Source organism: Mauremys reevesii, linkage group 1 (genome assembly GCF_016161935.1).
Source record: "Mauremys reevesii isolate NIE-2019 linkage group 1, ASM1616193v1, whole genome shotgun sequence".
Classification (NCBI taxonomy): Eukaryota; Metazoa; Chordata; order Testudines; family Geoemydidae; genus Mauremys; species Mauremys reevesii.
This window is the reverse complement of record NC_052623.1, coordinates 283,174,813-283,199,391: the sequence shown is the minus strand read 5'-3', so window position 1 is coordinate 283,199,391 and position 24,579 is coordinate 283,174,813. Positions and strand designations below refer to the sequence as shown.

The 24,579-nt window shown below is 44.1% G+C and overlaps 2 protein-coding genes across 3 annotated transcripts in view; one reads left to right on the top strand and one right to left on the bottom strand.

Moving 5' to 3' along the window:
• C1H12orf50 (chromosome 1 C12orf50 homolog) overlaps positions 1-2,717 on the bottom strand; it is a 37,119-nt gene extending 34,402 nt beyond the window's left edge. Inside the window, exon 1 of one of the 2 annotated variants that reach the window (XM_039497093.1) lies at positions 2,593-2,717. The gene's annotated coding sequence lies outside the window, so the exon portion shown is untranslated. Of the gene's footprint in view, positions 1-774; positions 910-2,592 lie in introns of those variants that run through there. The other variant, XM_039497092.1, reaches the window with a different exon arrangement.
• On the top strand, positions 880-24,579 carry C1H12orf29 (chromosome 1 C12orf29 homolog). Its single transcript, XM_039497094.1, has 7 exons — positions 880-1,012; positions 3,155-3,272; positions 4,652-4,747; positions 16,189-16,305; positions 17,790-17,987; positions 21,107-21,276; positions 23,391-24,579. Exons 1-7 carry the CDS (start codon positions 923-925, stop codon positions 23,577-23,579), a joined length of 978 nt encoding a protein of 325 aa, XP_039353028.1. The 5' UTR covers positions 880-922; the 3' UTR covers positions 23,580-24,579.

Here is a 24,579-nt window from a genome sequence, read left to right as displayed (position 1 = left end):
GGAGTGTGGGGTTGTAACACCCTCACAGCTACCCCCAACCATTCCCTGGGCAGGGGGAGTGGGGCTGTAACACCCACACAACTAACCTCCCTCCCATCCCTACAGCAGGGGAGTGTGGGGTTGTAACACCCTCACAGCTACCCCCGAACCAGTCCCTGGGCAGGGGGTGTGGGGCTGTAACACCCACACAACTAACCTCCCTCCCATCCCTACAGCAGGGGAGTGTGGGGTTGTAACACCCTCACAGCTACCCCGAACCATTCCCTGGGCAGGGGGTGTGGGGCTGTAACACCCACACAACTAACCTACCTCCCATACCTACAGCAGGGAGTGTGGGGTTGTAACACCCTCACAGCTACCCCCAACCAGTCCCTGGGCAGGGGTCGTGGGGCTGTAACACCCACACAACTAACCTCCCTCCCATCCCTACAGCAGGGGAGTGTGGGGTTGTAACACCCTCACAGCTACCCCCGAACCAGTCCCTGGACAGGGGGTGTGGGGCTGTAACACCCACACAACTAACCTCCCTCCCATCCCTACAGCAGGGGAGTGTGGGGTTGTAACACCCTCACAGCTACCCCCGAACCAGTCCCTGGACAGGGGGTGTGGGGCTGTAACACCCACACAACTAACCTCCCTCCCATCCCTACAGCAGGGGAGCGCGGGCCTGTAACACCCGGAGGGCGACCCGATGCAATGAGCGGTCCCCGTGCAGCGGGGCGGATACAACTCTCGCACAGACACACCCGCCGGGCCCGGGGGCGGGACACTCACACGCACGCAGGGCGCAGCTGCAGGCCGCGAGGCCCTTCGGCGGCTGCCGCCCCTCGAACTCCATTTCCCAGCGCGCGCTGCGGCCCGGTCCTGCCGGCGGGAGGCGGCTCCGCTCTCGGTCCGGAGGCGCGTGCGGGGAGCCGGGGCCATGAGCCGCCTGGGCTCGGTGCAGCGGAAGGTGCCCTGCCTGTTTGTGACGCAGGTGAAAGAGGAGCCCTCGGCCAAGCGGGAGCGCCAGGTACCGGGGCAGCGCCTGGGCCCGGCCGAGCGGGCAGGGGCAGGGGCCGCGGGTGCGGGGGGGACCTGCCGCCCATGAGGGGCGAGCTCAGGGGTCGCGCTGGAGCTACTGGGGTGGGGGGAGAGGAAGCCGCTCGGGCGCGGTGGACACTGGGTAATGGAGGGACTGGCGTGTGTCTGAGGAAGCGGGGGCGCGGTGGGTACCGAGGGGATGGGGGAGGGGGTGTCGTGGGTATCCGGGTGATAGTGGGATTGGCTGGTGCGGGAGGAAGAGGGGGCGTGGTGGGTACCCGGGTGATGGTGGGATTGGCGGGGGCCTCAGGGTGCTGGGGTGGAGGGGATGCAGTGGGCTGGTTGGGGACAAGGGCATTTGAGACTTGCAGCCACATCCAGCTCTAGCAATGCCTGGTGCATCTTTGAGATTCTTGGTGGATCCATGCATCTTTTCATTGTGTAAGGCATCAATAGGAAACTGTCCACATACCAGGTTGAGGGTAAGGCAGGTGGAATAGTACTGATGAATAAAACCTTATCTGAATGATGATTTCTTTTTGAGAAGTAATTGGGGTGATTTGCTCTTCTTCATCCTCCTTCAGCCCACTTTTCTTCAGCTTCTTTCTCGGGAGGTCTTTGTTTGAGGCTTTGGTTGGTTGATATACCCCAGTGACTTCAGGGGTGGCCTGCTGGCATCACTCTTCCTTAACTCTGATGGAAATGATTGTTCACATAACACTTCTGATGGGTTCTCTTAGTCTCCTGTTAAAAGGAGTTAGGAGTTTATAACCCAGCAAGCAAGTATTGTGAAGTCCCTGCTCTTGCATGATCCAGTCCTACCTCTGTTTCAAGGAGTTAGCTCCTGCAGACCCGAAAGATCGCGATGATATGGGTATTTGGTGTTTCACATTTTGTTTGTTTAAGTTCTTGGGGCTAATGTTATTTTAACTGTGGTTACGTTAGTGTGTATTCTTCCTTATGTTACTGTTTCTTACTGTTACAAGAAGCAGACAGAAAGTTAGGGTAAAGTAAGAACTTGTTATATACATACCTATAAAAAAATAGTCAAGTATTATGTGGAAGAACAGAAGATTAAGTATATATGTACTGAAATGGAAGGAAAAAAAGTGTGAACTTGATTCTGTCCTGTCTTGCACCTTCTGTATTCATCTACACCAGTGCAATGTGGGTGTACTAATCTGATCAGGTAGCATTTTACACCCATGGTGCACAGGTGTAGATTGCTGTAGAAGGTGCAAAACAGGGAGAGAATCAGGCTTTTTCTTCTTTTGTATTTCAATAACAGTAGTACTTAGAGGCTTCAACCTACATTGGGGCACCATCATGCTAGGTGCTTTACCACATAGTGAAAGAGACAGCCCCTATGCCAAAGAGCTTACAGTCTAAAGAAGAGTGGGGGAAAGAATATTATTCTACAGGAGAATATTTTAAAAGTAACCTTTACCAAAAATGATTTTTCTTCATCTAAACATATTTCTAGAAGTCTTACCAACACCATTTCTCAGAAAACAATGTCAACTTCACAATGTCCACTGGGTGTCTGTTCAGACTCCTTGGAACACTCACCTCTTTATTCTTTCAGGAGGAAAGGTTTAGTTCAAGACTACAATCTTTATTGAGTTATTCAAAATGTGTCTGCTTTAACCAGCTTCCATCACTCTGGTATGTTTATTATCACCATCATTTTAGTACTAGTAGGGCTTCCATCTCTAAACTGAAGCTTAGGAGCAGTTAGTCCCTCAAATGATGCATGGAACTTTTGTTGCCATGGTAATGTCTTGAAGGCATCTATTGAAATTCTGTAGCACCAGGCTGGAACTCTTCTACATTACACACATTACTTCAAAGCGGGGGGAGCAGATTGTTCCTAAAGATAAACCCAGAATAGAAAGGAGGAAAACAGGCTCATTAAATGATTCTTTATCTATGACAACAGGTGTGATAGTTTTATTCCTTTGCCTTGATGCATTTTCAGATTGTAATATATTGTGAAATAGTTGCATTCTTAGGCAATATTAGAAACTAGGAATAAAAAAAATGATACTGGATTTGTGGATGTCAATTATAATATATTAGAGTCCGTATGGGAAGTTATGGAGTCAGGTTTACATAATTGTTGTCTTTTCAGCCATTTAAAGTTTTGGCAACGGAAACTATAAATAGAAAAGCGTTAGATGCAGATATATACAATGCAATTCCAACTGAGAAGGTGGATGGAACCTGCTGTTATGTAACAACGTATAAAGGTAATATGGAAGATTTGTATGCAGACTTCTCATGTTGATTAGTACCCATAAGTTGTGCATAATTTTCATTTTATTGATTTCACATTTTATTGCATTCCTTTATCTGGGAAATTCAGATTCTCACATTAAAAAATATATGGCTTTACTATAAAATTATGCAGTAACTGATAATGTAAGTATACTGTAATTTTATAGAACATACACCTATCTATAAAATTGTGCTGGATTTTCATATATTTTTATACTGACACTACAAAAGGTTCAGAAAAGGGCAACTAAAATGATTAGGGGTTTGGAGAGGGTCCCATATGAGGAAAGATTAAAGAGTCTAGGACTCTTCAGCTTGGAAAAGAGGAGACTAAGGGGGGATATGATAGAGGTATATAAAATCATGAGTGATGTGGAGAAGGTGGATAAGGAAAAGTTATTTTCTTATTCCCATAATACAAGAACATGGGGTCATCAAATGAAATTGATAGGCAGCAGGTTTAAAACAAATAAAAGGAAGTTCTTCTTCACGCAGTGCGCAGTCAACTTGTGGAACTCCTTACCTGAGGAGGTTGTGAAGGCTAGGACTATAAGAGCGTTTGAAAGGGAACTGGATAAATTCATGGTGGTAAAGTCCATTAATGGCTATTAGCCAGGATGGCTAAGGAATGGTGCCCCTAGCCTCTGTTTGTCAGAGGATGGAGATGGATGGCAGGAGAGTGATCACTTGATCATTGCCTGTTAGGTTCACTCCCTCTGGGGCACCTGGCATTGGCCACTGTCCGTAGACAGGTACTGGGCTAGATGGACCTTTGGTCTGACCAGGTACGGCCGTTCTTATAGCTTGTGGAACCAAAGTCCAGGTGAAAATGATCTTGTTTAAATGAATCTGGTTGCCAAAGAAAACTATTCTACCTGACTAGTCAGGTTGGCATTTTGTCATTAGAATTTTTTTTTCCTCAGAAAGTCCGATAGACAGTAGTTTATTTGCAGAGGTGCAAGGAAAAAATGTAGTTCAGTGAATACCTGATGAACTCTTGAAAATTCCTCCTGTTCTCACTTCCTACTGAAAGTATATTTTTAATATGCATATATCTGTTTTTGTGGGTTTTTTTAAATATATTTTTCAAGCAGTTTGTGCATCATATTAAGTAAGCAAGGTACTGTTCACAGTGCTCTTAGGTTTTCTGATAAGTGAGCAAATTAACCTCAATTAAACATATCCTCTTTTTATATGACTCTCTCTTTTTTTTTGAAGGCAGGAGGGAATGGAATATTTACTGTTGGATATTTTACCTCTCATGTTAAACTGTCCATTTTAATGGCAGAAATCCTGTCTTGCATGCTATTATCTAAATAACCTGTTGTTTTTGTAATTCTGAAACCTGTAGGGCAGCCGTATCTTTGGGCGAGGTTGGATAGAAGACCCAACAAACTATCTGAGAAAAGGTTTAAAAGATTCATGTATTCAATGGAAGACTCAAAAGGTCAGTGAGGTTTTTTCTTTTTTTTCTCTTGGTAATTGAAGTATTTCTTTGAGATAAATACCTTTGGTTAAACAAAACCAGTATTATGTTGAAATATTAGTGATCCGGCTCAAAACTTCTATATTTCTTTTCAAATACTATGATGACTTTACTTAGCTCTGTGTACTATCATTATAATTTTGGCTAAATAATCACTTGATCCTCACTCTGGGCTAGTATTAAATACTAAACTTTTTCTGAGTGCATATCTCCTTCATTTGCTTCATGGTATTTCTTTTGCTAGAATGGAAATTCATTGCTAGAACAGAAAATTTCTTATCAAGGATTTCCTTTCTGATAGCGCCATCTCCCACAATTCTGGATATCTAGAATCATAGAAGATTAGGGTTGGAAGAGACCTCAGGAGATCATCTAATCCAACCCCCTGCTCAACAGGACCAGCACTAACTAAATCATCCCAGCCAGGGCTTTGTCAAGCCAGACCTTAAAAACCTCTAAGGATGGAGATTCCACCACTTCCCTAGGTAACCCATTCCAGTGCTTCACCACCCTCCTAGTGAAATAGTGTTTCCTAATATCCAACCTAGACCTTCCCCGCTGCAACTTGAGACCATTCCTCCTTGTTCTGTCATCTGTCACCACTGAGAACAGCCCAGCTCCATCCTCTTTGGAACCACTCTTCAGGTAGTTGAAGGCTGCTGTCAAATCCCCCCTCACTCTTCTCTTCTGCAGACTAAATAACCCGAGTTCCCTCAGCTTCTCCTCGTAAGTCATGTGCTCCAGCCCCCTAACAATTTTTGTTGCCCTCCACTAGAGTGTCTCCAATTTGTGCACATCTTTTCTGTAGTATGGGGCCCAAAACTGGATGCAGTACTCCAGATGTGGCCTCACCAATGCCAAATAGAGGGGAATAATCACTTCCTTCGATCTGCTGGCAATGCTCCTACTAATACAGCCCAATATGCCATTAGCCTTCTTGGTAACAAGGGCACACAGTTGACTCATATCCAGTTTCTCATCCACTGTAATCCCCAGGTCCTTTTCTGCAGAATTGCTGCTTAGCCAGTCAGTCCCGAGCTTGTAGTGGTGCATGGGATTCTTCTGTCCTAAGTGCAGGACTCTGCACTTGTCCTTTTTGAACCTTATCATATTTCTTTTGGCCCAAACCTCCAATTTGTCTAGGTCACTCTGGACCCTATCCCTACCCTCCAGCGTATCTATATCTCTCCCCAGCTTAGTGTCATCTGTGAACTTGCTGAGGGTACGATCCATCCCATCATCCAGATCATTAATAAAGATGTTGAACAAAACTGGCCCCAGGACTGACCCCTGGGGCATTCTGCTTGATACTGGCTGCCAACTAGACATTGAGCCGTTGATCACTACTGTTGAGCCAGACAATCTAGCCAGCTTTCTCTTCCCCCTTATAGTCCATTCATCCAATCCATACTTTTTTAACTTGCTGGCAAGAATACTGTGGGAGACTGTATCAAAAGCTTTGCTAAAGTCAAGATAGATCATGTCCACTGCTTTCCCCATATCCACAGAGCCAGTTACCTCATCATAGAAGGCAATCAGGTTGATCAGGCATGACTTGCTGTTGGTGAATCCATGTTGACTGTTCCTGATCACCACCTTCTCCTCCAAGTGCTTCACAATGGTTTCCTTGAGGACCTGCTCCATGATTTTTTCCTGGGCTGAGGTGAGGCTATAGTTTCCCGGGTTCTCCTTTTTCCCTATTTTAAAGATGGGGCTGCTGTCCTCTTTTTGCAGCTCTCAGAGGCAGATCAGTGTTTTAGTGGTGCAGTCTGACCACAGTCCTTCTTGTGGACAGTCCTGCTTGCTGCCAAATGAGTTATTCCCAAGATGAAAAATTTGCATAACATCATTATTAAAAAACATTCCCGGGATAATGGAATAGCTATGTACATTAGACCAAGGAAGATGGTCATATGGTAAGGATTCCAGTTAATATCTTACCTTTGACTCATGAACTATCCAGGGTGGAAATTTTGGGAGATGCTGCTAGCAGAAAATAAATTATTAGTAAGAAGTTTTCCATTCTGCAACCTAGCATCTCTCACAGTGCTGGACATCTGGAAAGTAGCAAGCAGTGAACAGATGTAGGGAGGTTATGAAACAAAAGTTGGGTAGGAACGAAGTACCTCACTTTTTGTGAGTCTGTATTTATTTCTGGGCAACTGCTTGCAGCATCTTCCTGCCAAAGGAGGCCTCTGCAGAAAATAGAAAGTCCGTGTTGTAATGCTTAATGAAGGGATTGGCTGTAGACCAAGTGGCTGCTTTGCAGATTTCCGCAGTGGATGCAGTTGCCTGTTCCACCCATGAGTTTGTTAAGGATCTCATGAAGTGTGCCTTGATTCCTTCTGGGACAGGAGCCGCTGATGATTTGTAAGCTTCCACAATACATAGTCTAATCCACCTAGTGATGGAGGATTTGGAGAGCTGTGAGTACTTGGCATTTTGGGTGGAAAGACACACATAGGGAGCCTGGTATTATTGTGGATTCTTTATGTTTGAGAGAGATTTTCAAAGCTCTTTTGACATATAAGATGCTTTGCCTTTTTTAGTTGGATGCTATGGTTTTGGACAGAATGAAGGATGCACATCCTCTTGTGTAGGCCTGAGACCTGATCAGCCTCCCTCCCTCCCCTCCCCCAATATTAAACCAGACTTAGGTGAAACTCAGGGAGTTCACCACTAAAACTGAAAAAAAGAATGTTCTGTTGCTGATAAAGCACCCACACCTCAGGAATGACCCTAAAGAGAGTTATAACCACCAGCATTGTAAAGTAGAGACACCTAGGCACTGGGAAATTAGGGAGGATACAGAAAGAGATTCAACAAATGATAAGTTAAGCTCTAACCAGTGTTTTTATGCTGACCATCTGCATAAACGGAGGTCACAACTAAGTTACAATTTGGGCATGAAAGATAAAATGTAAAAAAAACTTGGGCAGAAAGGAGGACACAGGTGCCAGTGTGTAACTGGTAATTTTTTTTGTTATTTAGGGATGTGGGATAATGTGATAGATTTAGTACATTTGAAGGAGGTAGCTAGCTTTATCTACATAATATAAATGAAAATCTGTGCTCTTTGGGAGCCATTTCTAGACTGCAGTTCAACATCAAGCTGCTGGAACTCTGAATATGTATTCTGTGTGTGTTGCTAATAAATAGACATTTAGAGCACAGCTGTGTAAGGCTCTTTCTCTGGGAAAGATCGCACAGACCTGTAGAGCCCTGAGCCCCATGGAAAGGGCAGGTACTTAAATTGACCAGGCCTTTGGAGGGAGAAGGTTGGGGTGCCTAAATTGACAGGGTCATGTCTTGAGCCCTCGGTAGGATATAGGCGGGGTACCCTGTATTGTGCGAGGAACAGTTGGGAAGTTTGGGAGGAAAAGCTTACCTTACAAAGAAAGGATTTTGGTGTCCTGAGCATTACCTTGTCTTCATGGAACATGCAGTAAGGCTCCTGTATAGATAAGGCTGCCAGCACAGACTCTCGCCTGGCAGACGTAATTACTATTAAGAAATAAACCTTTTATTTATCCATAAGACTAACTCTGAAGTCAGAGGCTTGTCAGGGCATACAGAACTAGCAGAAGGTCCCATTTTGGGAAGAATGGCCTGATCACTGGTCTGGCTAATCAGACTGCTTGAAGGACTCTAGCCACCTGTGGATTGTCTGCAGGGAGTCTGAGGATCCTGTGAATAACATGCTACTAAGAGCAGATATCTGGCATGCAATGGTGCAAGGCTGAAGGCCTCTGTCTATGCTTTCCTGGAGAAAGTCCAGAATGATTGGAATTCCTGGATTTCTGAGATTTGCATTGTGCTCCTGGCACCATGTTGCTGAATCCCGACCAGACAAGGGAGTACGCTTTAGTATTGAGACTCTGCTAGATGAAAGCAGTCAATGAGTGTGGAGGATAGACAGAAGCACTAGAATGTCGTGTTCTTAATAATCAGGCTGTTAGTTGAAGCCATTTGAGGTTCTCAGTCTAGAGGCCCTGGGCTATTTGGGTCTTCAAGTGAGCTCCCCAGCCTTCTAGGCTGGAGTCAGTTGTAAGGACTAAAGGATCTTGAAGGCAGATGGGCATATCATTGGGATTATTACCATGGGCTGACCACCACTGTAAGTTCCAGCAGCTTGATGTTGAAATGCAGTCCAGGAATGGCTCCCAAAGAGCATTGTTTTTCATTTATATTCTATAAGTAAAGCTAGCTACACCTCTACCCCAATGTAACACGAATTCGGATATAATGCGGTAAAGCAGCGCTCCGGGGGAGGGGGCCTGCATGTTCTGGCAGATCAAAGCAAGTTCAATAAAACGCAGTTTCACATATAACGCGGTAAGATTTTTTGGCTCCCGAGGACAGTGTTATATCGGGGTAGAGGTGTACTTCCTTCAAATGTACTAAACCTATCACATTATCCCACATCCCTAAATAACAAAATTTTTACCAATTACATTACCTATGTGTCCTCCTTTCTGCCCAAGTTTTTTTACATTTTATCTTTCATGCCCAAATTGTAACTTAGTTGTGACCGTCTCCGTCTATGCAGATGGTCAGCAGGAAAACGCTGGTTAGAGCTTATCTTATCATTTGAATATATGTGTTGGAATCTGTACTTGATCTTTCATGTGTTCTGGGGAGTGGTCCCATACGTTTTGTATAAAGGCTGAAAACTTCTGATGCGTGATTGTGCCTATGGAGTGTTCCTCATACACAGCACAAGGAGTCCTAGCAATTTGAGGCATAGAGTTATGCCTGCAGCTCTGGAGTAAGAACATAAATTCCTGGGTGGAACCAGGCGTTTATGATGAAGCCATTCACCTGGAAGAGATCTGAAGAGGGTCTGAAACATAGCCCTGTGTGCTCCTGACTGCTCTGGAACTCTGAGGATGTTTTCCAGGAAGGGGTACAGATGAGTTCACTATGACCTGGCTATGTCTAGTATCATCAACATCATATTTGTAAAAACCCTGCGGCTTGATGACAAGCTGAACAGGAGAGTTTGGTACTGATAGTCTTTCCTGCCATAGGCTGTAGCAATAAAGAAAGCCAAGTCCGTCAGTCTGTTCCAGTGGAGCGCGCCCCAGCGGGGGTTTTCCACGCCCTTTTATTATAATGGTTACATAAATCATTCTATTATGCGCATGTGCTAGCATAATCCAACTACTTCGCCCCCTCCCCTGATTGGTGCCTTATGCACTGCGTATTCCAGTGGTAAACACCTAGTCAGCGCTTAATCTGTGTGTCTCCTGATCGAGTGTGGGGGGGTGGGAACCACTTCGGCCGCTCTAAATCCGGGGGCGGTTTTCCAACCCCCTTAGTGCTTGAGAAGTGTAAAGTTCCTACATCCCCTCCTTTTCTGTTTTGTCGACCCGTGCCTGGTCCGCATGTTTCATGATTCTATGGGCATACATGACGGCTTGGGGTGTAGGCAGGGGTTTGCGCCGACAGGGTGTAAAACACATCCTAATTATATTAGGAATACACTGAGCAAAGCAACAAAAACCAATCAAGCAGGCAATAACAATCAAAGCGTATTGCAAAACAGTTTGGACCCATCCCATGGATGGCAGTTATAAAATTAAACATCCCCATTGCATCTGCAGCATCGCCTGGTGCCTTACATACTGGGACCAGGCAGGTGCCCAACAGGCCATACATCTCAGGGGCCTGCTGTAAACAAAAGGAAGATTGATTGGCAAGGATCGCAAGTCGAGCCCATATATTATAACGCATGCGGCTATGCAATTCGGGTTCGGCCCCAACCGATGACACACAAAAACAACACAACAATATAATAAAAGAATTAGCGGTCAAACAAGCAAAGATAGCAGCAGTAAAATTCTCGGGGGTAGGCTTGGCCTTGTTATTCTCCAGCATTTGCTGAGCCTGCTGCGCCAGTCGTTTCACCTGCCCCCAGGTAACCTTTGGTGCCGTCTTTGTGGCTCGGCACACTGGAAAGGTCTCGGTTAGGCTCAGATTGAAGTTGGGTATCGGGTTCTTGAGGCTTTAATGCCACGTCATCGTGCCACGGTCACACATTTTTGGCAGGGACCCACAACGGACCTGTGGGAGTAAGCACAGCGGCATGCCCTCGTCCCCAGGTTATCAATGGAACGGGGCCATACCAGTTAGGGTCCGGGCTCTGCCTATATTTGACAGATGGGCGTGGGAGCGGGGTTTCTGTCTTAAAATGTCATTCAGTGGCTGTAAAATTTTGAAAAATATTTAAAGTATTTAGGGTAAACAGTACTATCGCTAATTGATTTTGCTTGGCGCCCAGGGTTGGCCCATCATCCCCCACTGTTTTATTTTGCTTTTTTTTGGTACTCTTTAAGTGTACTATTGGTCCATTCCACAATGGCTTGACCTGTGGAATTATACGGAATACCAAAGACGTGGTTAATTTGCCACTGCGTGCAAAAATCCGCAAACCTGTGAGAAATGTAGGTGGGGCCGTTATCGGTTTTTATCTGTCGGGGGCGGCCCATAACGGCCACCGCAGCAAGAACATGATTAATCACGTGTTTGGCCTGTTCGCCCCGTTGGGGGGTGGCCCAAATATAATGAGAGTAGGTATCAATGGTAACATGTAAATATTTCCAAGGAGAAAAAGGGGGATAAAGCGTGATATCCATTTGCCAAATTTGGTTGGATTGAAGGCCGCGGGGATTAACACCCAATTCGGGGTAATGATGAAGATTTGCACAATGATTACAGGTTTGAACAATACGTTGGGCCTGAATCAGGGGGATCATAAAATGCTTCACTAAAAATTTAGCATTTTGATGAAAAAATGCATGACTATCAATGGGATCCAAAAAGAACAGAATGAGTTAACTGAAAAAGTTAAAGAAAAAAAAACACTGCCCAGTCAAGGACACCGCATGCAACTGAAACTTGGCGGACAGCCAAGAGAAAGGGGGGCTTGGCTGGGCCCAAAAGCTATGAGAGCTGCAAAACTCGGCCAGGCACTAACGGAATGTGTTAGCCAAAAAGGGAAGGATCACCATCTGGGCCCAGGAGTCCCCTTGGTGCAACTATTTTGGCATAAGAGCCCAATTTTAAACATAAATACTTCCCATATAATCACTATCCATTACCCCGGGGACTATCTGAATGCCATATTTCCCGGCATGGGAACGAGGGAGGATTAGCCCCATCGTGCCCGGGGGCAGGGGTCCAAAAAATTGGGTACGAATCGCCACCACCTCCCCGGGGAAAGTAAGCTCCCTATCTTTGGAACAAAAAGGGATTGTAAAAAAACAATCTTTAAGATCCATTATCCTAAGCTAATAATCATATGGGATAAAATTGGGATTTGGGGTTCCACACTGCAGGGGTCCCATGAATTAAATGCACGCATTAATCGCTCTAAAATCTTGGAGCATTCGCCATTTACTAGATTTTTTCTTTACAACAAAAACTGGCGAATTCCAGGGGCTAGCGGATTTTTCCACATGGCCCGCCTGGTATTGTTCCTCACATAAGTGACACAATGCAAAAAACTTCTCCTGTGGCAGTGGCCACTGTTCCACCCACACAGGGGTGGTGGTCAGCCACACAAGGGAAAGGGCAGTAAACTCAGTCATGAATGGTAAGATGTGATCCAAATTTGCTTAACAAATCTCTTCCCCATAGGGATATAGCAATGTCCATGATATAGGGTTTAAGGAGAATCTCCTTTCCCCCTTCTCTCGGAGTTATAGCAATCCATCGGGTGCTTTGTTGAGCAGCCTGCAATCCGCCCACTCCCCAAATGGCTGGCACTTCGGATTTGTCCCAGGTGGACGGCCACTGCCGAGCGGAGATGACTGTAACGTCAGCTCCAGTATCCACCAGCCCTTCAAGGGGGATACCGATAAGCGAGTTTCCTCATTAATTCCCACTGGGCATCAGGATTATCTACCTGCCTCTGAATAGCCTCCTGTATTCTGTTAATCAATTCCACATACAACTCTTGAGGGCCCTGGCGGGTGACGGTAAAGGACCGGGAGGGTTTGCCCGTCACCGGTACTTCAAACAGGGCCTTTAAAACACAACGCCCCACAACTTGAAGCGTTGCGAGAGGGATATTCGCAGCCTGCTCCCGTATGCTAGCAAACTGTCCCGCTCCATACAGCTGCTCGGGAGTATAGGCCCCCCCGATGCCCGCCCCTGTTGTAATGCTTCCTGTTGAAATTCACTATCCCAAATAACATACTGCGCGGGGCTTAAAAGCATCCTACAAAAATCCTTCCAATCTTGGGGGAGCATGCTATACCCATTAGCAATCCCTTCTGACATGCCTCGGGTAAAGGTGGATTTCAATCCAGACTCAGTAACCGCTCGTCTCGCTTCTCGGAGAACGGGATAGGGGAGGGCTGTGATCTCCACTTCAGCCACCCCCTCTGCGTTGCCAGGGCGATGTGTCACTGGGAACGCAGCCAATAACGCCCTTATCTCTTCGGAGCTCAGTCCTCCCTCCTCCTTTTCCCTCTGTAACATTGCCTGAAAAGGGGACAGCCGAAAATTCGGCTGTGAAGAGCCATCCGTACCCGGACATGCATCATGGCATTCGGGTACCGCCTCAGGCGGCTTAGAGGGCAAGATCCGAGGGTAAGGAGGGGGGGCCGAAGGCGCGGGGGCAAGAAGGATAGCCCTGGAAGACGCTCCGATCCCGGTTGTCTCCAGAGCCTCCTTACATCGCTGCCAAAGCAGGAGCCACTGCACCGCGGCTCTAGGCTCCGCGTGCAGTGTCGCCCCTATCGTTATCCAATCATCTACCGACAGTGACCCGCGATCCGGGTACCAAGGACATTGGCGATTGATTTCAGCAATTAGCTGTTCTAACTGACCCATGGAGGCTGGCCTGCCAGCCTGTTGCATGATAACCTGCAGCTCTTTCGCATGAACTTTCTGCCAAGCTGACAGTTTCCCCCCCCATACTCACGAAACGGGGCTATTCAGCGAGTGTCGATGCATCGAAGGCTATTCCAGCCGGTGAGCAGGGGGAATCACGTCGGGGTCACCAGATGTAGCAATAAATAAAGCCAAGTCCGTCAGTCTGTTCCAGTGGAGCGCGCCCCAGCGGGGGTTTTCCACGCCCTTTTATTATAATGGTTACATAAATCATTCTATTATGCGCATGTGCTAACATAATCCAACTACTTCGCCCCCTCCCCTGATTGGTGCCTTATGCACTGCGTATTCCAGTGGTAAACACCTAGTCAGCGCTTAATCTGTGTGTCTCCTGATCGAGTGTGGGGGGGTGGGAACCACTTCGGCCGCTCTAAATCCGGGGGCGGTTTTCCAACCCCCTTAGTGCTTGAGAAGTGTAAAGTTCCTACAATAGGCAACCCTCAGAAGTCTGCGGTGGCACTGTCTGATGGGGATATGAAAATATGTATCTGCTAGATCTACTGAAGTAAAGAAGTCCCCCACGACAGCAATGACATTGGTGGGCAGGGTCGTCTTCTTAAACTTCATTTTCTTCATCCACTTGTTGAGCCTTTTGATGTCAAGAATGGCTTAAATCCCACCTGTGCACTTCTGTACAGTGAAGAAGACAGAGTAAAGTCTGGAGAACCTTTATGCTGAGGGAACATAGTCTGTCATGCCCATATCCAGAAGATAAGATATTTCATTCTGGATTGGATTGTCTGGTCGTTAGAGCTGGGTCACTGGATGAAGAATGGATGGGGTGGAGCCCACAGCCTATGGGAGTATCCCTAGCTTATTATTTCTCTGATTCACTTGTCTGTAGTCGATGAAAACCATTCCTTTACGAAATGAGAAATCCTGTTCTCTTGCTTCAGCTCTGGGTGAAGGTCTATGAGATATTTGTCATAAAGTGGATTTCAGGAAGGCTGAGGTCACTCTGAACTGTTTCTTCCCTCCCCACCCCACTCCCTAATTCTACTGTTTGGGGAATCTGTTGACTCTCTGTGAGGAAGAGGAGAGAAAGGTGCACTTCTTTCTGAATGCCAGTCTCTGTTCTTTTCTGTGGGCACTTAGTGGGAAGGGAGAGAATATTTGGATTTAGCCACATTGTCAGCAACCACCATATCCAGCTTTTCTCCAAAAAGGAGGAGCCTGTAAACTTGGCTGAGCATAGGACATGCTTAGAGTGAGTATCCACCTTCCAGGGTTGTAGCCATAGGTGGCGCCTGGCTACTGAGCTGGAAGCCACCTCTTAGGCTTGAGGCTTCAAAGTCCACTTTAAGAGTGGCCTTCATCTTTCTATCCGTGGGTTCCTTAGGCTTGAACTCCACTTCTGAGGAAATAATCATATCCTTGGTGAGGGACGCTACATTGGCATCAACTTTTGGTTTATCAGTAATAGAGCCATTGGGTTCTTGAATGTTGTAGAGTCTGAGGTTGCTGTTGTTAATATGCTTGCCTTTATCAGGCTTGTTCCATCCATCCCTAATCACTTCCTCAGAGGGAGAAGCGAAGGGATATTGCAGCCACATGTGAGGATTTTGAGGGGAGAAATTTACTCTGAAGCTTATTCACAGGAGGCTGCTTAGGTTTCAGAGTCAGAAAGCCCATCTTCCTCAAGGGGGGGATGAAGAGGAATCAGAGGACTCATAACTTCTGGATTTTTTAATGTGCTTTTTCTTTCCCTTTTTTGCCTTTTAGATTTTTTTTTTAACCTTTTGAATATGCTTTGGGAGTGCAGAAACTCTGCTGTGGCTTTGGTGAGATCTTTTGTGGCTTGCCTTCCTTAAGACCTGAAGACCCTCTCGAAAGCTCTGTCTCAGAATCCTTCCCACTCAGTCCCATTGTCCCTGGGAGGGGGAAACTCATTGTCAGAGGGTATGTGTACACTGCAATTATACATCCGTGGCTGGCCCGTGCCACCTGACTCAAGCTCAGGGGCTCGAGCTAAGGGGCTAATAGCCATGTAGACATTCGAGCTTGGAGGAACAAGCAGGGGGACACTGCAGTGGCGATTCAGGGAGGTTGAACCCCCAAAGGGTTAACTGACTCAGGGAGGGGGACAAATTCTGAGAAGGGAGAACACTGCTCCCAACTGGCCAAAAATTGAGTAAAGAAGTTAAATTAGAGATAGGGCAGGAGCAAAAGAACCTGCCACTGTTTGCTGCTGCAGTGGCAGACAATCTGGCAGCAAACAGGAACAGAGGTGTTCTGGCCAGACTGTTTAGTGCTAAAAGGCTGTTCTGCCTCTATGAGCTGCAGAGAGGAGAGCAGCCCCAGAAGTCCAGGATTGTGGGAATGGAAATTCTTTGTCTAAATATCTAAGTAGACTAAATTACTTAAACAAAAAACAACAAAAGATTAGACCTCGTGCTGGTGCTCTTCCTATGTCAGATTATTTGAATGTTTATTTTGAAAGATTATCACATAGTAGAATTAGCTAACGTTTTGTCACAAAATAATTACCTTTTTTTGTTAAGAATTTATGTGGAATATTGAAGAAGACTTCAGACCTGTCCCAGAATGCTGGATTCCAGCAAAGGAAATCCAGCAATCCAGTGGAAACCCTTTGCCTGATGAAAATGGACACATTCCAGGTATATACCATACAGTCTGGTTTAAATGAAAAGGGGACTTTTCTCTACTTCTAAAGTGGATTAGAATTAGGCCCAGAGTTAAAATACCAACAGAACAGGACTCAAAGTGGCACCAGACCCTGCCAGAACAATAGATGCAAAACCTGACGACACCTCTCCATTGCTACAATGATCAATATCTCCCACACCACACCTTTCAAGGTTCATTGATCCTATACATGCCTACCCCAAGCTATGGTGTACCTCATCCAGAGCACTAACTGCCCGAATAATAACTGTGTGGGTGAAACCATAGGCGCCGACTCCTTGGATGCTCCAGAGCTGGCAGCCAAGCTCTCCCCATGAGCGCGCCATGTCCCTGCTCTTCTTGCTCTTTGGCAGCGCTTAGGAATTTCCGGGGGGGAAGGTGAAGGAGCAGGGACTTGGCACGCTCAGGGGAGGAGGCAGAGAAGAGGCAGGGCAAGGACAGGAACTTGGGGGAAGAGGGTGGGAAGGGGGCAGGGCTGGGGTGGGAAAAGGCGAGGTGGGGCAGAGACTTTGGGGAAGGGGTGGAATGGGGGTGGGACGAGGGTGGTGCAGAGACAGGACAGGGGCGGGTGGGGGGTTAAGCACCCACTGGGCAGAGGGGAAGTCGGTGCCTATGGGTGAAGCCAATCACTACCCTCTCTAATGAATTCACACCTGTGGATGAACACTTTTTTCACAAAGTGATCACTCTATAGCTGACCTTATCAGTCCCTCATCCTCAAAGGAAGCCTGCACAACACTTTCAAAAGACAAGCCTGGGAGCTTGACATTACTCTGCTAGACCTTAAAAATGTGGACTGAACAGAGACACTGGATTTATGGCTTATTACAACACTAACCCCCTCTCTTTGTCCTATGACTGCAGAGGTATTAACGGGCCACTCTGCCTTGAATGATCCCTTACAATATGTGCAAACTACTTATGCTAAACAATCTGTTTCACCCTGAATTTTACTATGACTCTGGGAGTACCTTTCCCAGACTTGAAAAAAGCTCTGTGTGGCTCAAAAGCTTGTGTCTCTCACCAAAAGAAGTTGGTCCAATAAAAGATACTACCTCTCTGATCTTGCCTCTCTAATATCCTGAGACCGATATCGCTACAACTACACTGCATAGCACCATATTCAGAAAGTCCCTTCCTAACATGTCATTTACTCACTATTCAGTCATGCTTTGTTCTGCTGTAGCAGACATTTTTTTTCCTGTGGCATTTGGCTACACTGATTTGCAAAACTTTGAGCCAAAAGACACAGTTGTCCCTATTAAATTCCTTTGACACATTTCTTTGAGGTACTATGTAACTTTGTCCTTGGGATAAGTTTATTTTCCTTGTAAAAATATAATTAGATATGTAGTTCTTCATATTAGTAGAATGCTATAGTTTACAGCTACTTTCTAATGTATGTACAGTTTTTCATGTGCCTTGACAAGAAGTAAAATGGAATGTTTTCTCCTAGGTTGGGTGCCAGTGGAGAAAAATAGCAAACAATATTGTTGGCATTCATCTGTTGTTAATTATGAGGCTGAAATAGCCCTTATATTGAAATGCCATGCTGATGATCCTGGACTTTTGGAAATCAGTTCCGTGCCATTATCGGACCTTTTGGAACAAACACTGGAGCTTATTGGAACTAATATTAATGCAAATCCATATGGCAAGTATAGCATATGTTGTTTTAATACTCATTATTACCTTAAATATTTTAATGTGTTTTAATTGAGAGTGAATGGTATGGTGTCTCTTAGTTACAAAATAAGAGATTGGAATGACTTCACTAAGCTCCATGAATTAGAAGCAACTTGTACGTTGCCAAAATGGCTTAACATATTATAACCCAGTGGTTCTCAAACTTTTGTATTAGTGACCCCTTTCATACAGCAAGCTTTTGAGTGCGATCCCCTCACCCCCCTTATAAATTAAAAACACTTACAAAAATATTTAACACTATTATAAATGCTGGAAGTGAAGCAGTGTTTGGGGTGGAGGCTGACAGCTTGCGACTCGCCCCACCTGTAATAACCTTGTGACACCCTGTTTGAGACCCCCCCCTTATAACGCTTTAAAAAGGAAAATGAGGGTAGTTACAGCAGTGCCCAAAGGGTGGAGTACAGAGAGATTATTAGATATCAGTGATTGGCAGTTTCGCACAATGCACAGTTTCTTTAACTATCTCTTTCTCCCCTCCGAACCTGTTGTATGTAATTCCAAAGGATTACCACTAAGATACATTTCTTCTCCATGCAAGACTACAACTCTGTCTTCACCGCAAACAATAGCTGCGTTTTTACAAGGTAGCTAAGTTGATATAGTACTGTAGTAGCTAGTCAAGCTAATCCTGTGCCTTCCACATGGGTTGACCTTAATTAGTTACATTCAGGTAAAAACTACCCAGGCTATATGGTCACTAGGATTTTACATGAAGATAGCTATCATAATGCAAAAACACACTTTTTTCTTTTAGTGAAGACATAACGTTGAACTAGCAGGGGCAATGTTTGCTCTACTTTCCAAAGCCAGTCAGTGATGTGCTGCTAACTTTTAATAACAGGCCTCCACAAAAAAATTTCCTTTTGTGTTTAGGTGAACTCTGCTGCAGTGAAGTTGGATGAATGACTGGGGCATATACATTTGTTTTCCATTTAAACAGACATCTTTTCTCAGAACCAAAGAAGGGTGCAACACCATTTGGGAAACAAACATTAAATCACACTTCATTGGAAATATTTGGGTTTTTTTTAAATAAAAATTGATAGAACAAAATGATCAGCTCTCTGTCTTTTATAACGCAGTTTAAAAATGAGCAGGTTAAATAGGCTTTTGAGCATTCCACGTGCTTACTTGTAACCGTTCATTCCCAACATAACAGCTGTTGTCCTAGCATGGCAGGAAGAGTATGCTACAGTTCTACTATACCATCCCTATTTCACTTCAATAATGACGCATGAAGTTTGTGTTATTCCTGGGGGAATTGAGCATCAAAGAATTAAACATTCTGTGCACAATATTTTGAAGTTCTGCAAAATTCTGCATATTTTATTTGTCAAAATAACAATATAATCCTGCTAGTTTCAATTATTTTGGTAATTTATTTCAAAATACCTGCCAGCAATTATGTCTGTAACAATACAGAGAACAAAAAAGATTCAGCAAATGTTTTTTGACAGATTCCTGGCTAAGCATATTAACAGAACTTTGAATAATAATTCATTTAAACTACAATACAGAAACATATTTCTCATACTCCTCAGAAGCAGTGGAAAGGCTTTGGGGAGTCAGGGGTAGCAGAGCAGCTGAGGGAGAGAGGAGGAGTCTGAAAGTAAACCTGGAGGGTTGTTGGATGTGGGTAGGAGAAGTATGGAACAGAGTTTAGGGTTTTTTGGGTGGTGGTGGGGGGGGATGTGATGTTGGGGAGCCTCCCCCATGCAGACCCTGGCTGACCCCTCGCCTCTCCCATTCACTCAGGCACATCTGCCCCTGTCCCAGTGTTTCCCTGCACCCCAACTCCCCATTCAGCCAGGCATATCTGCACATGTTCCCATGTGGCCCTGTAGCCCTCACTCTTATTGAGCCCCTGGCTCAATGCTGTCACCTCTCTAGTTCCTGTGACACCCCCTCCAGCAGCCCTGTGTGCCCTACTTTATCCACCACCCCCCATATTCTGTGCCTTCTCACCTGGCCCCAGAGCCAGGATGCTGTGAGGAAGGTAACTTCTGACCCTTCCCTACTCCAGCTTGTGAGCTAGCTGCCCTCTCTTCTGGTGCCACAGCAACCCCTGGTGGATGAAAAATGTAATTGAAGCACATCTCTCACAAAATGTATATTCTGTCACGGGGACAGGAGGAGGGGAAGGATCTGTGGGGGACATAAATTCTGCATGTGCACAGTGGTGCAGAATTCTCCCAAGAGTATTGTGTCAAGTAGTCTTAACTTGTGGCTCTTCGGAGCATATTGAAGCAGAAATCTCTTCACTTGCAAGAGAGACTTAGTCTAAATTTGATTAGAACATACTATTTTCATTTGGTAACTGTAGAGCTTAAATATATAAAGCTTGCTGTTTACCTATCTCACCACAATAGTATGTTAAGGGTAAATCAGTTTAAAAAAACAGTTTAAGAACTCAGAGTTTTTTCTGAGACTGAGAATTTTTTCTGTGGTAAGCATGTCAAGGTGTAGTTCCTTCGGATTCTAATAAGATGGTTGTAGTAGTGTTGTTATGGGACCCATTTGGAATCATGTCAAAAATCAAAGATATCTATCTACACACAAGTTTTCTTTAAAAACAAAAAAATACTAGTTTTTTAGATGCACCTTGCCATACAAACGGCAGAGGTGATTATTTAATTTCCTGGAAGCTGTATCTTTCAAACTGAGAATACAGCGTATATACACTACTGTACTTCTGTTGGCTTACATTTTTAATGTCATAATATTGCATAGGGCAAGAAGTTACAGTGGAATCAGAAAATTATGAAGACTTATGTCTCCCTAATATGAAAATAAAAATTAATATCCAACTTTATCCTGGACAGGAAATCTACTTCTGTTGCTGAAAAGAAGGGGTGAAATCCTATCTCTGTAGAAATCAATGGAAAAATTTCCATTTATTTCAGCTCAACCTGGATTTCACCCAATGTATCTTAGGCCAACCCTCTGTATCTGACAGAAATATTCTGTGACTGCACTCTTAATGTGGCTGTAATAAAAATAAGGGAAATTTTGGCTTCAGTGACTGTACATGATTTTACAGGTTAATTTTTTTTTATATATATGTAGGATTAGGAAGTAAGAAGCACCCTGTCCATCTTCTTGTACCACATGGAGCATTTGAAATAAAGAATCCACCTATGCTGAAGCACAGTGATATATTGTCTTGGTTTGAAAGCTGCAGAGAGGGTAAAATTGAAGGAATTGTATGGCATTGTAATGATGGACATTTAATCAAGGTAATTATTTTAGAATGTCATGAGTGAATCTGCACTCCCAAAAACTCTTTTAAAAACAAAAAAAAACAAAAAAACCCTGCATCCGAAGAAGTGGGTATTCACCCACGAAAGCTCATGCTGCAAAATGTCTGTTAGGTGCCACAAGATTCTTTGCTGCTTTTACAGAACCAGACTAACACGGCTACCCCTCTGATACTTAAAAAAAAAAAACCTGAAACACTTCAAGGACAAAACAACTAGTGTAAAAGGCATTGGATTAAAACACCATATGCACTGTTACTTCTAGTTGGGTGAGAATCAGTTTAGCTACTTTGTGAGATCATGTTTCAAATTAGCACTTGACAGCTTTGATCAGCTCCTCACAAGCCCAGTGTGATAATTTTCAACATAAACTGTCAGTTAGGCACTAGTCACCTATCTTTGCTCCCAGTACAAGCTTCAGTGGGAAGCCAACTGGAGTATCTTACCCAGTTTCTTTCCGGGGGCAGGAGGGCTCCAGCACTCTACATACCACTTCTCACTTGTTGTAGCCAGAACACCTGGCTGTCTTGCCCAGCAGCTCTACCTTTTTGTAACTGCTGTGTTGTAGCTTTTCAAACTACATTGGACTCCTTGCAATACTTAGCGGTATTTATTAACTGTTATAAAAACAAATTAACTTCAAAAACTGCTATAGTCATTTATGCTGATGTAGATAAATCCACCTGCCATTATCCTATACATTGCTTTCAATAAACATTCCATTCCCCTTCAAGGTCTCTAAGGTGGATGCCAAGAAGAGCACACAAATGTCTTAGCATAATGGGTCCAAATATTCAGCAAGTAACAATGTATAAAACTCCTGCCTCCACCGTAAATAAATTATGCCAGTAGTTTGAACAATTAATCGAAAACAGACAAAATAACGGATGACCCCTGTATTGTCTTGTCCTGTGGAGGTAGCACCCAACAATTAAGGCTTGCTTTTTTTTATTTCAAGGGCTTGTTTGTGCTTAAAAAAAAAAAAAACTTAACTTTCTGTAACCGTTCTTTGAGATGTGTTGCGCATCCCGAGCACAGTTGCTGGAATTTTTTCCCCTAGTGCAAGGGTGGGGAACCTACGGGCCAGATCCAGGCCGTTGCTTAATTTCATCCGGCCTGTGGCAAGTCTTGGTGCCCTCCCCTCCTCCCCCTCGCGGGGTTGAAGCCAGGAGTGTTGGCTCACCCCACTGCAGGGGGAAGCTCTGAGCCTCCACGCTTACCTGGGTGGGTGAGTTGAATGTTTTATATTTCTCTCTAAACCCCCCCCCCCCCCACAATCACAAATTAATTTGTTTTTTTACTTGTGTGGGGCCTGCAGTTGATTTTTTTTTCTGTGGGTCAGTGGCTTGGAGTGCTCACATACGTATATTAGTATGTACAAGCACTCAAAGAAGCACAGATCCTTAAAACAAGGGATCCCTTTATAATAATCAAAATAAGCTGGCATTGTTTCTGCAAGATTGTTCTTCAAACTGTGGTTTGTGGTGGACTACTTAGTGATGCAGTCTGCCACTTTTCACATTCACCTGCTAAATCACAGCTAAAAATAGGGTGACCAGATGAGAGGAAGAAAATATTGGGACACAGGAGGAGGGGGCCGGGGAGGCCTGCTGGTGGAGCAAAAAAAAAAAAAAAAAATGGGGACAAATTGCATCCTGACCAAACATAGATATGCAGGACAAACGCCTAACTATCGGGACATCTGGTCACCCTAGCTAAAAAAATACAACACTCTGCTAGTTTTCATCACAGCAGTTGCGATTGTTGCTACCTACTTTTTTTGAGATCCCCATCCCCCTGCTTTTCTTCACTCTTAATGTCTGAATTCCTGCTGCTATCTAAAACAAGTTGTTATACTTCAGCTGTAGGAAAGTTTAGTAGTTTGAAGTGGTATATGGCAAACTTCCAGAAGCAATTTGCCATATAAGTTTAACACACTGTGTACAAGAGCTATGAGCTTTGTAAATGATATGTCAAAACCGTGACATCAGTGACCACAACAATTAGCTGTTGAGTTACCAGTGATGGATATTTGTAATAAGTGATAAATGTATGAGGATGTTTACACTGATCTCCTGTTTCTCTCTTCTTAGCTCCATCGACATCATCTTGGTATGTGCTGGCCAATTCCAGAGACATATCTGAATTCTCAACCAGTTGTCATTGCTGTTAATAGGACCAAATATGACTGTGACTTTGAACCAAAGTGTTTGTTTAACCATTTTTCAAAGCTGGATGGGCAGAGGTTCAGTAGACTAAAAGATATAAAGTTTGATGTTTAAAGAGGAAAAAAGAATCTTGTCAGAGGTGGCTGCCATATGTATTATTGTACCTTCTTCTCCTGCTTTGCCTACACTATAAGTGGATATTTTTGCAAATAATTGTGGCATAGGTAGCTCCATAGCTACAATGCAAATGATTGGCATAAATATGGTCAATAATATGAAGCAAAAGAGCAGTAAAGGCAAATCCAAAATGGATCTCCCTCTCTTAGATTTCAGTACATTTGTTGTTTGGTTTTGAAAGAGCCTTAATTTTTTAAAACTGTTAGGGCTAAGAGGAGGACAGTGTTTAATGTTAGCTGCTTCCAGGGGCTTGTATAGTGAAGCAGAAAGTGATGGTTTTAAAACAAAAACAGAAGTCAGCTAACTTTTAGTTTCTGAATTTTTACAGCCTGCAGTTTACTCTGAAGTCAAACTGCAACTCGCAGGACATTCTTATGTTTAGGCTCCAGACCTAGGGCCCAATGCTTTCTATAATATCTGTGAATAACACAGATTTAAATCGGTAAGTGAGACCATAATCAGGCCCTACATTTTAAAAAAAATGTTTGCAATTGTAATTTTTTTTATTTGGATTTAAACATTCCACAATATTTGTAATCACCCTCATGCTGCAGTAGTGTACTAAGGCTTGAAAACCAAGTAGTGACATTGTTTACATTATTTGATCTCTTGGGACAAATTGTTGGGATTTTTTGTTAATAAGCTAGCATAAATAGTGAAAAGTAAACTAGTTTTAATTATTTTGAAAATGCTTTGTAGAAACAGACAAATAAAAGGAATGTGATAGTCCATAACCGTTTAGAAAATAACTATCAAGAGCAGTGTGTAATGTTTCAAAAACTTAACTTAGAAAAATAGCAATTCAAATTGTGTATTCTCACAATTTCGTTCTATTTACATCTGTGCTCTGCACGTACCATACATCCACCAACACTAAATCTATAAAAATATTAACAGTTTTCAAATAAATTAGCTTTACATCTAAGCACAAAAAATA

Bases quoted from the DNA above. Each gene is read 5' to 3' on its own strand.
- C1H12orf29 (XM_039497094.1), top strand. From the start codon at position 923: ATGAGCCGCCTGGGCTCGGTGCAGCGGAAGGTGCCCTGCCTGTTTGTG. The intron at 1,013-3,154 runs GTACCGGGGCAG...TTGTCTTTTCAG, and splicing joins CGGCCAAGCGGGAGCGCCAG to CCATTTAAAGTTTTGGCAAC. The intron at 3,273-4,651 runs GTAATATGGAAG...TGAAACCTGTAG, and splicing joins TTATGTAACAACGTATAAAG to GGCAGCCGTATCTTTGGGCG.